Source organism: Bombyx mandarina, chromosome 13 (assembly GCF_030267445.1).
Source record: "Bombyx mandarina strain Sakado chromosome 13, ASM3026744v2".
In the NCBI taxonomy this organism is placed as follows: Eukaryota; Metazoa; Arthropoda; class Insecta; order Lepidoptera; family Bombycidae; genus Bombyx; species Bombyx mandarina.
In genome coordinates, this window is record NC_143220.1 from 5,187,539 (window position 1) to 5,203,835 (window position 16,297).

At 40.7% G+C, this 16,297-nt stretch overlaps 1 protein-coding gene across 1 annotated transcript in view; it reads left to right on the forward strand.

The window, feature by feature from the left end:
- The window catches only part of arr (low-density lipoprotein receptor-related protein 6), a 28,663-nt gene extending 14,078 nt beyond the window's left edge, over window positions 1-14,585 (forward strand). Inside the window, exons 15-24 of the mRNA XM_089732432.1 lie at window positions 287-529; window positions 1,627-1,765; window positions 2,557-2,832; window positions 3,508-3,690; window positions 4,798-4,966; window positions 6,211-6,389; window positions 7,257-7,415; window positions 8,121-8,232; window positions 8,523-8,719; window positions 9,663-14,585. Coding sequence (XP_089588558.1) covers window positions 287-529; window positions 1,627-1,765; window positions 2,557-2,832; window positions 3,508-3,690; window positions 4,798-4,966; window positions 6,211-6,389; window positions 7,257-7,415; window positions 8,121-8,232; window positions 8,523-8,719; window positions 9,663-9,885 — 1,880 coding nt within the window. The 3' untranslated portion in view covers window positions 9,886-14,585. The remainder of the gene's footprint in view (window positions 1-286; window positions 530-1,626; window positions 1,766-2,556; window positions 2,833-3,507; window positions 3,691-4,797; window positions 4,967-6,210; window positions 6,390-7,256; window positions 7,416-8,120; window positions 8,233-8,522; window positions 8,720-9,662) is intronic.
- The last annotated feature ends 1,712 nt before the right edge of the window (window positions 14,586-16,297 follow it).

The window sequence follows — 16,297 nt, forward strand, 5'->3', positions numbered from 1 at the left end:
GAATTCAATTTCAAGTGTACAACGATATAAACAGAGAGCTCCGCCTCAGTCGGCTGCTCGAATCGGAATGTTTTGTGCGACAATAGTCACTTGCATTTATAGTACAAAGTGGAGGTAGCTTAGTCATGAATTATCTTAAATACTGTTTTAAACAGTTGTTTACGCATATAACATTAAAGAAACAGTTAACTTTAACGATTTTTAGATAACTCAATAGTAACGTTGCGCCGACATACCATATACTACGACGCATAGTTCTTTAATATCCAAATGAAATTTCACACAGGCCAAATACAGCAAGCGAGAAAAACGGACGGCTCAAATCGAAAATCAATACGCAAGGACTTGGACTACATATCGGATTTGAAGCTGTACCATCGCGCCAAGTCCATGGGCAGCAACCAATGCGGGGTCGACAACGGGGGCTGCTCGCACCTGTGCCTGCCCACCCCCGGGGACGTCCGCACCGACTACCGGTGCGCGTGCCCGGCGCACTACCGCCTCAATAAGGACAACATCACGTGTTCCGGTAAGTCCTCCACTCCATCGACATGTGGCCTGATTCTGAGGAATCCTTTGCCTATCGTCAGCGTTAACGTCAGAGTAGATTGACATTGATAGATCTGACATCTGCAATGTTCTATTTTCTTTCTTTTTGTTCTTTATACTTCATTGTCGAAGGTCGTGGCCTTGAAAGGCCTTTGTGGCCCTTTGCCCAATTATCTTCCTTTTCCTTCGGTTTTTGGCTTCCGTCAGGGCGGTTGTAATAGAGGCTCCGATGAGCGTGGTTACTTGATCCGATCAACGCTTGGTGACCGGCCGCGGGGTCTTTTTGCTTCTACCCTCTTATTGTAATGTTAATACAAAGAATAGATTTTATGTCGTATTTCGTAGATACTAAAATAGAACACTAAACATTAGTGTTACAAGTCAATTTAAAAATACATATTTGTAAGGAAAATTTACCAGAGCTAATATTCAAGCCACTGTTAATTTTATTCATTTCACATCCGGCATACATTGTGTGATGAGCTGGTTTGTTTGCTCTTTGTTAGGATGTCTATTATCTATATATGTATATATTTAAGCATATGTAAGTATGTTTATCAGTCTCCGGTACCAATAAGACAGGAAATCTTAATGTGGGATGACCGTGCGTGATTTGTTCGTAGTTATTTTTTTTAAGGGATTTTATGACCTGGTAACTAAGACCTTTAAGTCAAGTCTTATTTTAATTTATATTCTTATTTTTATGGAAAATGATAATATGGAGTGAATAGAAATGAAATGAAGATGATTAATTTGAGACATTAGTCAACTGGGATGAAATTAAATGAAATGAGATGAGATGAGATATGGGATGAAATATTTTATAATCTCAGTAAAATGGTGATCATTTACTGAGATTTTTCAGTGGACTTTTTGGAGTATCCCGAGAAGCTACGTCTAGCGGCTTTGTTTCATTTTCCCACATCACTTTCACAGATACTAAACAGTTAATAAACCACCGTTATTACACACTTACTAAATAGACAAAATAAAACAAATCACATAACTTCACTCCTCGCGTTGCCGCCAAAATGTCCAGTTATTATTATGATTATAAAATAAGTAACATTATTCCAGAACCCGAAGAGTTTCTGCTTTTCGCTCAAAAGAACGCCGTCGGCCGGATAATGGTCGCGAACGGAGAGTGCAACGACGCCTACATACCGCTCACCGGCCTCAAGAACGTCCGCGCTATCGAGTATGACCCGGTCGAGAAGTGAGTTTTCATCCGATACGGATTTTCAAGACTTTTCATAGTCTATCGTTGAACTATTTTTTTATTGCTTAGAAGGGTGGACGAGCTCACAGCCCACCTGGTGTTAAGTGGTTACTGGAGCCCATAGACATCTACAACGTAAATGCGCCACCCACCTTGAGATATAAGTTCTAAGGTCTCAGTATAGTTACAACGGCTGCCCCACCCTTCAAACCGAAACGCATTAGTGCTTCACGGCAGAAATAGGCCGAGTGGTTGTACCTACCCGTGCGGATTCACAAGAGGTCCTACCACCAATAATTACGCAAATTTTAATTTTGTGGGTTTGTTTTTTATTACACGATGTTATTCCTTCATCGTGGAAATCAATCGTGAACATTAAGTACGTATTTCATTAGAAAAATTGGTACCCGCCGGCGGGATTTGAACACCGGTGCATCGTTAGATACGAATGCACCGGACGCCTTATCCTTTAGGCCACGACCACTTCAAATTTGCGTAGTTACTGGTCGTAGGACGTCTTGTGAGCCCGCACGGGTAGGCAACACCGCCCTGCCTATTTCTGCCGTAAATCGGTAATGCGTTTCGGTTTGAAGGGTGGGGCAGCCGTTGTACTATTAAAAGTGAGACCTGAGAACTCATGTCTCAAGGTGGGTGACGGCATATACATTGTAGATGTCTATAGGCTCCGGTAACCACTTAACTGTAATGCTCTAACTAAAAAACACTTAGTGTTTTGCTATCCATTGCTCGTCGCGAGCGCGAAAGCTAATACAAACTGACGTTTTCAGGCAACTGTACTGGATGGACGACGATTCGCATTCGATCCGACGCGTGCCCATATCGTACTCGAGCACGTCTGCCGTCGCGGACTCGGCCGCCGTGGTCACCGGCCTCTCGCGCCCCTACCACATGGTGCTGGACGTGCTGGGCCGCACGATGTACTGGACGTGCGCCGACCGGGACTCGATCAACGCGACCTCCATCGACAACAACTCGTCGACCGGCGTCATCGTCAGGGGCGACCGAATGCTGCCCAGGCACCTGGCCTTCCATCAGACTAAACGGTGAGGTTATTAAGATTTTTTTTGTTTTTTTTTTTCATTGATTCACAAAACAAATTACAACCATAGAAATTATAAGTTTAAATGTTTAACATAACAATCTGGATTGCAATTCAAAACAGGTGCATACAGAAAAAAATTAACAACTGAACAGATGATGATGATATACCATGTATACATACACATTTACGCTCACACACCACACGCACACACACACACACACACACACACACACACACACACACACACACACACACACACACACACACACACACACTCACACACACACACACACACAACTATGTAAGTTACTATCTGATTAAATTATAGTACATTGTGCAAAAAGGAAGAAAAGGGACATTTCGTGCGTGTTTGCCACAGCGTTTGCGTTTTGGCAATTTCACACGCGAGAGGAAATGTCCTACTTTTCTCTCTTAGTACATTATGTACTATTACAACAAGATATAACTTAGCAATTAGTTATTCCTTTCATATATAAAAGAAATGGGCGTGCTCATGGTTCACCTGATTTTAAATTATCACAGAAGCTCATATTATATAAACAAAGATGTCTATGGTCTCCAGTAACCATTTAACACCAGGTGGGCTGTAAGTTCGTCCACCCATTTAAGCAAAAAAAATTGTAAAAAAAGAAGAAAATGACCTGTTGTTGTACAGCTACCTGATCTGGAACGACGTGGGTCGGGGCGCCATAATGCGCGCGAACGTGGACGGCACCGGGCGCGTGGAGCTGGCGCGCGCCGACAACGCGACCGCGCTGGCGCTGGACCAGAGCGCCGGCACCGTCTACTGGGCCGTCAGCAGGCAGCTGCACGCCGTCGACCTAGACTCCTCCAACAGGTAACTATACTGAGGACCTTAGAACTTATAGCTCAGGTGGGTGGCGCATTTACCTTATAGATATCTATGGGCTCCAGTAACCGCTTAACACCAGGTGGCTGTGAGCTCGTCCACACACTTAAGCAATAAAAATAAGGTCCCCCTACTGTTTGTAACGCGCTGGGGTTCGGGATAAATAACCATTGAAGTACAACTTAAAAACCTATTTAACACTTAGAACACTTACAGAGCATTTTACAATTCGTAATTCGCTTCGAGTAGTTCCGATTACTGACTGACTACGTGCCATCTCTGCAAGGCGTTTATAGTCGATACGATATCCCTAGAATTATCGAGAACACTCCTGACAGGTCGAGTAGTTTCGATATGTGTTTCCGATATTTGATAATAGATGGCGTTGTACTTCTCGAGCGTTTTAGGTGCTACTAGATCCTTCGATATTCGTTCGACAATTTGGTGATAGATAGTGTTACTCTTACTAGTGTAACAATACTGTTTGTTACGCACGGGGGTTCGGGATAAATAAAGCTTCCACCGAAGTACAAATTAAAACACCTGATCCCGTGGACCGAATGGTAAACCATCCACGTCGCTCTAAACACGTCATTTCAAATCTTCTCAATCTATTAACGATGCCTTTAGGTACTTCAAGCACCGGTCATCGTCCTCGCCGAACTTGTCGCTTGCGACGAAGGGCTCGACGAGTAAATTAACCCGCAGACACAGCCCACTGAGTTTCTCGCCGGATCTTCTCAGTGGGTCGCGTTTCCGATCCGGCGCTAGATTCTGCGAAGCACTGCTCTTGCTAGGACAAGTGTTAGCAATACTCCTGGTTTGAACCCCGTGAGCTTACCTACTCGCCCGGCTACGTTGACATAGCCTCTCAAGGCTATCAGCTTAGGTAGAGAAAAAAAGAGAAGTAGTCTTGAGAAACACAAATTTATCTATGGAATTTACCATTTGACAAAATGGTAATGGTAACCGATAATAATAATAAGGTATTGCCAACCATAATGGACTCTATGATGATCAAGAACCAGTAACAAGAATACACTAGGCATCTTATGATACATATTTGATTAATAATATCGCATATTGCGCCCACAGACGCGTGGTGTGGCAGGGGGGCTGGGCGGGGGCGCTGGCGGCGCAGGGCGGCGGGGTGTACGTGTGCGGAGGGGAGCGGGCGGCGCGGGTGCCGCTGCACCGCCGCGACGCGCCCGCCACCCCGCTCCCGCACCTCGTGCGTCTGCTCGCCCTCGTCGCCGTGCACAAGGTACCCACTACCGTCTGCAACTTAACTTAAAACTAAATAAAGTTTTGTTGCAAATATTACTAAGTTGTACTGGTGGTAGGACCTCTTTTGAGTCCGCACGGGTACATACCGCCACCCTGCCTATTCCTGCGGTGAAGCAGTAATGCGTTTCAGTTTGAAGTGTGGGGCAGCCGTTGTAACTATAATAATTCCTTACAACTCAAACTCAAAGGTTGTCTGCATTTAGATGTCTATGAGCTCCAGTAACCTTTTAACACCAGATGGGTTGTGAGCTCGTCCACCCGTCTAAGCAATAAAAAACCGTACTCCGTTCAGATAATTAAATTTTAAATAAAAATATTTGTATTTAATAAGACTGATTGGTTCGTGTCTTAACCGTCAGGGTTTCTATTTCGCAATTTAGGCAGTTAATGATGTTTAGGTTGTGCGCATCTACTACGGAAGAAGCAAAATTTTACCCCTAAGGAAGTAAATGAGTCGACTATTATCAAAGCCGGCAATCTGACTTTTGGACAATGATTGGTAAATCAGAAAAACGAATTATTGACTTTGTATTCCATTGGCAGTCACAAAACTCTTCGGAACGACATCTTAGATAAATAACAGGTTAACTATTAACCTTTATTTAATGCAGGTTTTGAATCGTATTCTTTGAAGGAGACGATTATATTCAAATCAATCTGTATTGACATATCAATAAAAAAAATTTGTCCAAATGCACAGATTGCCACCTTTGATAATAGACGACTCAAATATGAGTTGTGAATGGCTGTATGGCCAATAAAAAAATAAATAATAAAAAATTTAAAGTAATAATCCATTTTATCATTCAATTCAATTAATGTTTGTTTCTACTTGGACAATAGAATAAATAACTAGAAGAAAAGAGTGATGAAAATATTAACACTAATCATACCAACATTTACCGGTACCTATTTCTACCATAGCGGGTAGTAGTAGTACAGCACAGTAACAAACAAAACAAAACAAAAAAGGATAATAACAATAGATTGATTGGTAAAAAAATGTCTTGAAGTCAAATGTACAAAATCAATAAGATGATACGTGCATTTTCAATACAAAAGTTCAAAATGGGTCATTTGACCCGTTATGGCATGTTGAGTGTTAAATGTATATTATAGGAAATAATTGTCTTATAGTTTTGTGGCTTATTATAATATTACTTTTACATTAAATATATGTATAAAAAGTGTATACAAATAATAATAATGTGCGTGTCGCAGGTGGAGCGCTCGCACCCGTGCTGGGGCGGCGGGCGGTGCGGCGGCGCGGCCTCGTGCGGCGCGGGCGGCGCGTGCGGCTGCGGCGTGCGCTGTCCCGCGGCGCCGCCCGTGTGCCCGCCCTCGCACCTGCTGTGCGACGTGCACGCCTCCCGCCCGCAGTGTCTGCCCGTCGAATGGAAGTTTGTATCACACTATTACACATTGTTTTTTTTTCTTTAAATTTTTTATTAATAAGAATAAATATTTACTAACAATCTTCTTCCTATTCGTACACTCTTTACAGAGTGGTCGTAGTCATGCATCAGTCGGATCCTGCGATACCGATGCTCTCGCGATCCGACGTCATGTGGCACGATGTTTCGCAGAGTGAGAGCAATCATTTATGTTGGAGTCAGTCACAGATTTTATGAGGTCTGTCCATCGTGTTGGAGATCGTCCGCGGGATCTTTTGCCCTCGACTTTCCCTTGCACCACCAACCGCTCAATAGAGTCCTCATTACGAGTGATGTGCACGAAGAACTTGAGGATTCGTATGTGGACTGTTGACGATAGTCTCTCCTTGATGTTGAGCTCTTTCAGGATCGAAATGTTGGTACGTTGGTACTAACAATCACGCCACGTTAATTGGTCCCATGATAAGTTCGTAAAGAACTTGTCTTACAGGTACCAGATAACGGAAATAAATGTAAGATTTTTATTATACACATACATAATAATATATTTAAGATACATCCATAACCCTAGGAAAGACATTTATATTTATCATACAAATATCTTCCCTTGGCGGGATTCGAACCCGCGAGCCCCTTGTGTAGCGACCATGTCACTTACCACCGTTATTGTATCCCACTGCTGAACAGGGCTCCCTCAATATATTTTATGTCAAAATGGCCGGTTTTGCGTTGCCCACATCCAAAAGTCCCTCGCGATCTTCAGCGGGTTACTCACGTTGTGTATCCTTGTACGCGATCGTCATTCGAGCGTTTGGTCCTAGCGGCCTCCTGCTCTGTTCTAAATTTAAATTCTCTAAGTAAACTCATAAACAGATGTGACGGGCAACAAGACTGCGAGGACGGGCGCGACGAGGCGGAGTGCGGCGCGTGCGGCGGCGACGTGCGCTGCGCCGACGGCTCGTGCGCGCCCGCACTGTCGGCGTGCGCGGCCGGCGCGCTCTGCGCCAACCCGCCGCCGCCAGACGCCTTCAGGTCAACCGAACTAATGCACTGTACCCGATTACAATGCATAACTCTTTACGTTATTTGTTTGTTTATTGTTAAATGGGTTAAGAGGTTACCGAATCCTATAGACATTACTGAGGTGAGTGCCGCCATATTATTTGAGACAAGCGAACCGCTCCGGCTCCGCTCGGGTCTTTAACAAAAATTTCAACGATATTTGACGTTGTTTTATTTTTTTAAATAAAATAACACTTATTGCGGCATAACTATAATAGTTAAACATAGCTGTCACGACACTATTTGTAAATATTAATGTGTTCTACAAAATCGTAATACATTATTTTATTCTATCATGAATAGTTTTCGCAGGGCACGCGATGTAAAGAATATGTTAGGTAATTTTTTTACACCTCGGGTTACATTATTGGAGTTTTAGTAAGGATACTATTATTTTTTTTTAAAAAAATTATAGCCTATTATATTACTCGGGAATAATTTAGATTTCAAACAGTGAAAAAATTTTTCAAATCGGTTCAGTAACTTGCCTATTCAATATAAACAAACAAACAAATCTTTCCTCTTTATAATATTAGTATAGATATCAGGTCTAATACTCGATGTTATAAATTATTTGCTGTCCCGTCGTTAAAAATGAAACGCATTATCGCGACAGAAATAGCCGGTCAGTTTGTCCTGCCACTGTTAAAATATCTCCAATTATAACGACTACAGATGCGACGAAGGTCTGTGCATCGCGGCGAGGTTCGTGTGCGACGGGCGGCCGCAGTGCGCCGACGGCTCGGACGAGGCGCCCGCGGCCTGCGCCTACGGACACACCGACCAGGTGAATGGAATACACCCGCCCCTCACTTAAACCAGAGACTGTATATAACGCTTTTAACTATATACGTATAATAAGTATAGTGATGTTAATAAACCCGTTGAAGTTTGATGAAGTTCGGTGCTCGGTAGTGCAGACCTGTTTCTTTCATTTAAATCATCCTTATTATAATCTATGTACTAATTTATTAATGTTTAATAACATTTATGTTTGATGTGAATTTATTTGGAAAATAACAAGCTAATTCAGAAACGTCTGTGAATGTTTGAATTTAAATATAGTTTATATTGCAGTCGAGCGGCGGCGGGCGGCAGTGGAGCGCGTACGGCGTGTCTGCGGGCGCGGTGGGCGCGCTGGGCGCGGCGGGCGCGGGGCTGGTGCTGCTGCGGCGCTGGCGACGCGCGCGCGCCCCCGCGCACCCCGCGCACCACGCGCTGCCGCTGTGCCGCCCCAAGCCGCAGCCGCAGCCGCTGCCCGCCAGCTCCACGCAGTCAGTACCCGCACATCACTACTGCACACTACTGCACACTACTGCACACTACTACGCACTGCTTAATGATCTCCGAATGTTTCCTTCCTTCTACATCTGAGCTAGATTTACAGAACATATTTCAAGCCCGCACGGCACTACCGTTCTGTAGGGATGGACGATATACATCGATGTATTTTAAAAACGCGATGTATTGCTAATACTTCAGCATCGAGTATATATTGATGCTTTTCATTCGATTCATCGAATACGTAAATGATGAGATGAGTGAACTATGAGTATGACCAACACTGACTGACGACTGCAGTGACTTCACGACGTTTCGTTTCACGAAACTTTATAATCAGTGCTGCCAATATAACACGCCTATCATTTATTGATTTTACATATTTTTCCTTATACTTACCTAGTTTTCTTTAGGCCTAAACATGTTATTGCGAAAAAATCGATGTTTTAAAAACATCGATGTATGTATTTCTGAATATATCGTATAAACATCGAAGCAACCGATCAATGCATTACGTAGGACAAGATAGATAGATGAAGATAGATAGAAAACATCGATGTATATTTTAAATTTCCATCCCTACCGTTCTGCCCACAGCTGTTACTTAAATGACAAATATATATTCCGGTATATAAAATGAAACAGTTGTTATATTCGATAACCACGAAATACCAGATGAACTGCAAACTCTTATCTACTCGCACAACTAACACATCGTGTCTTAACGGAGTCACCCACTTGGGTCGTATCTCGGACGGAGATCGGACCGTTGGGCAATATTCCATTAAGCCGGTTTTTTCTAACATCTTGGTGGTCCCATATATAAAGAACAGGGGCAACTGGCAATAAAAATAAATGGTTTCACGTAGTTTCTTGTAAAGTTTATAGCGATTGTACCCTTTGATATTTGAATAACATGAAGACTAACTTCCCCAGGTCATCGGACAGTATATCGTCCAGGTACCCGCGCCCCACAGCCAACCCTCCCCCCAGCCCCGCCACGGCCAGCGGGGGAGCTCCGCGCCGGAGGGCCTACCGACACTACCGCGCCATCAACAGGCCTCCGCCCCCCACGCCCGCCTCCACCGACGCCAACGACTCGGAGCCCGAGCCGGCAGCCAGGGCGCCGCCGCCTTCGCCCGCACCGGCTCTGTACTGAAGAACAAAGTTATCGGTTAAGACACCAAGGATATACTTGATTTTATTACGTATACTGCCTGTACCCGTCCGCTTCGCTGGGCATTTAAAATTAACATTATTATTTGTCACCCCCCACAAACAATCTCATCATTAACCTCCCCGCAACTGGTGTAGGGAGTCCAACACTCATATAAATATTAGCCTATCCATTAAGTACATGTATTTAGTACATGGATACCAAGTTTCAAGTCAATCGGATGCATGGTTCAGTAGTTATAACGGAACATCCGTAAAAACCACTGTAGATTTATATATTAGTATAGATTTACGTTTTTACCAAAATCATCATCATTTGGGTTTGTAAATGTAAAATAAATAAATTGTAATCTGAACTATTAGTGAAGGACCTAAGGCCCAAATTGTGGGGCCTCATATCGGAGATAATGGAAAAGTTACCCCAGACAAGTTAGCTACTGTTTGTTTTCGAACAACATTGAATATTTAACGGGGAAATTAAAACTAGTTGACTACTAATATCGCATTTATGATTCCCGATGTTTTGAATGTTTTAATGTGTCCGTGGTCCCTGTCGACTTAAACGTGAAATTTAACCCTAAAAGTAATTTTGTTTAAGTTTACGAATACTTAATACGAGTCAAAATTATAAATAACTAAAATATCAAACATTAGTTTATATGCAAAATCGCATTTGAATGTCGGTTTGATGACAGACGTGAACTATTCGAGAACTATTACAAATTGAAATGTGAAAGAAAATTATTTTACTCCTACCCACATATTTCGTAGATGCAATTAAAACATCGTCTGAGTTGCGTGAGACGTAATCGAGTTGATTCGATTGAAATCGAACCGTTGCTGCTTTAACGTAGAGTTGAAAATCGCATATCAATTTTAACGGTGCTCCAATTTTTGTATTAATTGTTATTGAATTACTGCATAGTCTACAAATCAGCATTTTAATCGTCAACACGAAAGAGAACAACGTATTGTAACGTCTTAACGTAACGTAACGTATTTCGTAGGCAACGGCTTAGCTCTGCTCCTGGCATTGCTGAAGTCCATGGGCGACGGTAACCATTCACCATCAGGTGGGCCGTATGCTCGTCTGCCTACAAAGGTAATAAAAGAAAAAAAACCTTAATTGAATGAATTTTTATTTCTCTAAATTATTTGTTTCTCATTTTTTATGCAAATGTTTTATCATTCATAAAACAGTTATTAGAAATTGTGACTAAACAAAAGATTTGAACAAGGACCGTACTGAAGAGAGAACTATTGTATTTTAATAATGGTGCTATCGCAACAATGTTCGTGCCTGTATAGTTTTAAGAATTAAAAACAAAACTAATCTCTACCTTAAGCACTAGACGAATGTAAATAAATATAAATATAAATATACATATGTTTTACGTGATTAAACTGAAATATTATATTATTAGTTTTATGTGATCATTTAATAATAAATGTTTATAATTGAAAATTACGTTAGAACATCGATTTGATTCATAGGAATATTTGTGGTGTGCTGTGGTGGATTGCGCCGCGGACCTCACGCGTACTAACGAGACTTGGACCTCAAGTCTGTGTGTGTGAGCTGTCTCATACAGTGAGACAGGTCTAAGCAATATTGTACCTTTAGAATTGAAGTGGCTTAATTCAAAATTATTGTTTTCTTTTTTGTTGTAAACTCCAAAAATGTAATTGTTGAATTGTAATTTTTCAATTTCGATTTTAGCCTTAAAGATTTAAAACAGACGGATAGTGTTTCTTGTACCTTTTCTAGATTAATTTTTTTTATTTTTTTTTTTATTAAATTTTGTACTCTGATAGAATAGTTTTATAAGTCAAAGTAGAAAAGTTAGCCAGTCAAAATATAAAACTCATTTTATTTTTATTTTTAGCTAAGCCACTTCAATTATATAAAGGTGCGATTTATAATTAATAATAACGCTAAAATGACTTTAAACCGATAAAGAATTTGAAAGTTTATCGTTCCTAGTATTTCATGGCGGCTAAATACAACACACACACACGACAAAGAAACTGTATAATATTTTATGTGCGAGTGTTGTTAACTAATAAATTTGTTAATTATAAACATTCTGAGCCGTTTTGAACTAATTTTGAATATATTTTTTATAGTTAATTATGTTTGTTTCTTATGTTACGGAAGTAGTTAAGAATAGTCAGTAAGAAAAGTTCAAGGGGAAGAGATAAGTGATGGAATAAATATATTTTCATGTTATTATTGTTAGTCGCGGTGATCGCTTAACATCGGAAGGACTGCGAGCTCGCGCCCTCTGTGTTGATTGTGAAACTGTTGACTCGAGGAGACAAAAAAGTTATAATGTCAATTGTAAAACATACTTCCATTGTACAAAATTGTTGTAAAACTATTTAGGTTAAGTCTTAAGATGAATATGTACTATAATATTATGATTGTTTCGAGCCATATTATGTATCAGTCGGGTTTTTTAACACTAATCATACCAACACTTACTGGTAACTATTTCTACCATAACGGGTAGATAACGGTACACGACAAGTATTACACAAAAACTAAAACAAAAAAAAGCAAAAGCACTTGGGACTGCCGCGGTAAAGCTATTGCATAGCATTTTTTATCAAGTTATGCAATTATAATTAAACAATAATAATTTAATATTAAAACAATAATAAAATAAGACCACGCTTTATTTACAAACATTAACAAAAGCAAAACATTAACTGTCCTCTTCACACTCATAAGCTAGGCCGCGCGAGAGAGAGATGGGCAGACTTTTCATGATGCGCATGCAGTGCGACGTCACGCCGCGCGCTTATTCACAAACACTACACAAGCGCAACGTGTGAATGTGTTGAACGCGACTACATGGTAGGCGGAGTAGGGGTGTTATGTTTTATTTTCGTTACGGAATTTCTTGATTCGGTCGCCGCGCTCAGAGCCCACGATAAAAGCTTTGCAATAGCTTAAAAAAACTATAATAACTGTGGATTAAAATATGCAAAAGCAATAAGATTATACGTGTATTTTCAATGCAAAAAATCAAAATGGGCAAATTCGATCCGTTGCGGTATGTTTAGTGTTAAATAGCCCTTTTAAGTTTACCTCGTTAGTTCTATGGGATCTCGACTATAGCTGTTTATAAATAAAATTCATAATGAGATATCACTAGTATGTCAATTTCAAAAACATCATTTTCATTGAAATCGGACCTCTCCGGAATCGGACGGCTCCTTCAGGAATTACACTGTCGATATCGAAACTGTCTGATTATTGTTTGATTAATTAAAAAAAAACTTTTTTTTTTGGTATTTCATATAATATTTCGTGTAATAAGTGGAAAATGTATGAACGTTTAGTAAGTCGCCGTGGCCTAATGGATAAGACGCCCGGTGTACTCGCATCGAGCGTTGACCTTGAACCGGTGTTCAAATCCCGCAGACAGGTACAGTGGCGTAGCGAGCTTAACTCGCGCCCTATTCAGACTATAAGTGTTCCTTTTTATTTACGAATTAACATTTATTATATTATACTAGCACTAAATATAAAATATATTTTGCAGAAATCAATTATAATAAAAAAATACAGTAATTTTGGTTTTGCGGAACATTTGGCGCCCCTTTGTGAGTTGCGCCCTAGGCATGATGTCCCCTCTTGCCTCCCCCGCGCTACGCCACTAGATAAATACCATTTTTTTCTATTGGAATACTTAGCACAATTCAAGAGCAAAATCGACTATGAAGGCATAATCGTGTAATAAAAATCAAAGCAAACAAGCTCACGCGGGTAGGTACCACCGCCCTGCTTGTTTACGCCGGGAAGCCAGAAGGTAAGTTTGAAGCGTGGAAACTCGTCATGTCACACAATGGAGACTCAGGACCTTATATCTCGAGTTAAGTGGCGACATTCATGTTACGTCATGGCACTGGCCACCACTTAACGTATTGTGGGCCGTGGGCGAGTTAACCCGTCAATGCTCTAAAATGACATTTGATTGAAAATATTCACGTTGTGCCTATTGTCTCTGGTGGCCGCTAACACGCACATTTAAGTAAACCAAAAACTTAAGTGTATATTAAAGCTATTACATATACCATTGTACTTTTCATATAAAATTAATTTGTTCATCTAAAATGATTAAAAGTTCATAAAATACTTTACAATATTGCATTTATTTGGATTTAATACATAAAAAAACCAAAGTTTTAACTAGGCAGCATCAGATTAAAACTGAATTTACGAGACGGTTGTGATGGAATGACGCTGAAATTATTTTTGCATTTATCTGTAATTGTGTTTAACCCTTTGAGCGCGGACCGTCGATAGATCGACTCTGTGAATGCGTATAAAGCGGAGAGCGTCAGAATACCGACTATGTGCGCAATTTCGACCTGTACGGACATGTCTTAGGGCGTGCATGCTTAAAGTTTTTAAAAAGTTTATAAAATTTATAAATAACCATTTAAAATTATTTTACTGTGAAGTTAGAACTGATTTTTGTGTTTTGTTTTTGTTTTTATAAGGTACTTTTTTTGAAATCCCTTAGAAATTTCTGCTAAACATGTGAAATTATGCTAAACATTAAAAGGGTTAAATACAAATTTAAATACAAGTCAATTTCTATTGATACTTTGTCTTATTTTCGTTTACTAAGTGAAGGAGGACTGGAAAAATTAATAAAAAACGTAACTGTTGTATTGTGTTTTATTTTGGTAGTAGTGGTATTTTATATTGTATTTTTGGCTCGAGCTGCTTTTCTGATGTGAAGTCAAATCAAATCAAATCAAATCAAAAAAAAAATATTCCACATAAAACATATTTCTAGATTTTCAAACGTCAGAAACATTATATTGACCGCGATAAAGACGCTGAGATTAAACCGTTATAATAGATTTATAAATTATGATTTATTTATTTTTATTGCTTAGATGGATGGACGAGCTCACAGCCCACCTGGTGTTAAGTGGTTACTGGAGCCCATAGACATCTACAACGTAAATGCGCCACCCACCTCGAGATATAAGTTCTAAGGTCTCAGTATAGTTACAACGGCTACCCCACCCTTCGAACCGAAACGCATTACTGCTTCACGGCGGAAATAGACGGGGTGGTGGTACCTACCCGTGCGGACTCACAAGAGGTCCTACCACCAGTGATTACGCAAATTATAATTTTGCGGGTTTGGTTTTTATTACACGATGTTGTTCCTTCACCGTGGAAGTCAATCGTGAACATTTGTTGAGTACGTATTTCATTAGAAAAAATGGTACCCGCCTGCGGGATTCGAACACCGGTGCATCGCTACATACGAATGCACCGGACGTCTTATCCATTAGGCCACGACGACTTCAAAAATACTTGTTGAACGTCAAAAGAACTACCGCCAATTCACAAGAACTAGCCTCCGTCCTGAGAAGAATTGGCAAGAAACTCAGCGGGCATGTCTTTTTTTTTAGATTTTAGATATTTTAATATTAGATTATTATTTTTTTAATATGTTTTTTTGTTAAATATTCATTGTAGAAGTAGTCGTGTGCTCCGATACGAAGGGACAGTATCGGCCATCAGAATTACATTGAAATGTCAATGCACTTCGTATGTCAAATTTGGTGACACCGTCTATCAATATGTTCCAATAAGCACTTATTACCGGTTGAGCGGTAAATAGTATGATCATTTAAAAAACTACTTAAATAGTATTTTTCTTTTATTTTATTGCTTACATGGGTTGAGAAGCTCACGGACCGTCTGGTGTTAAGTGGCCCATAGACATCTACAACGTACACGCTACACGTACTAACTACAACTTAGTCGTACAAAACTAACAGGAGCAATTTAAAGAAACTTATTGTGGTTGATCACAATTAAAAACTACCATAGACCGAAGTATCTTTTTTTTTTCTACCTAAGCTGAGAGCCTTGAGAGGCTATATCAGCGTAGCCTTAACTAGTAGGTGAGCTCACGGGGCTCAAACCTGATGACGTTGCTAACACGAACCCTAACAAGAGCCGTGCTTCGCAGAATCTACCACCGGATCGGAAACGCGACCCACTGAGAAGATCCGGCGAGAAACTCAGTGGGCTGTGTCTGAGGGTTAATTTACTCGTCGAGCCTTTCGTCGCAAGCGACGGGTCCGACGAGGACGACGACCGGCTGAAGTATCTATGAGCGGTTTGTTATATATAATGAAACCCGTGCCTAGGTAATTTCCGTCATTTCGGATCCTCCTGATCTACTAACGTTGCTTTTAGGTTTTTCAAGCACCGGTCATTGCTGTCGTTGAACCCGTCGCTTGCAACGAAGGGCTCTGCGTAAATGAAGCCACAGACACAGCCTACTGAGTTTCTCGCCGGATCTTCTCAGTGGGTTGCGTTCTGCGAAACATTGCTATTGCTAGGGTTAGTA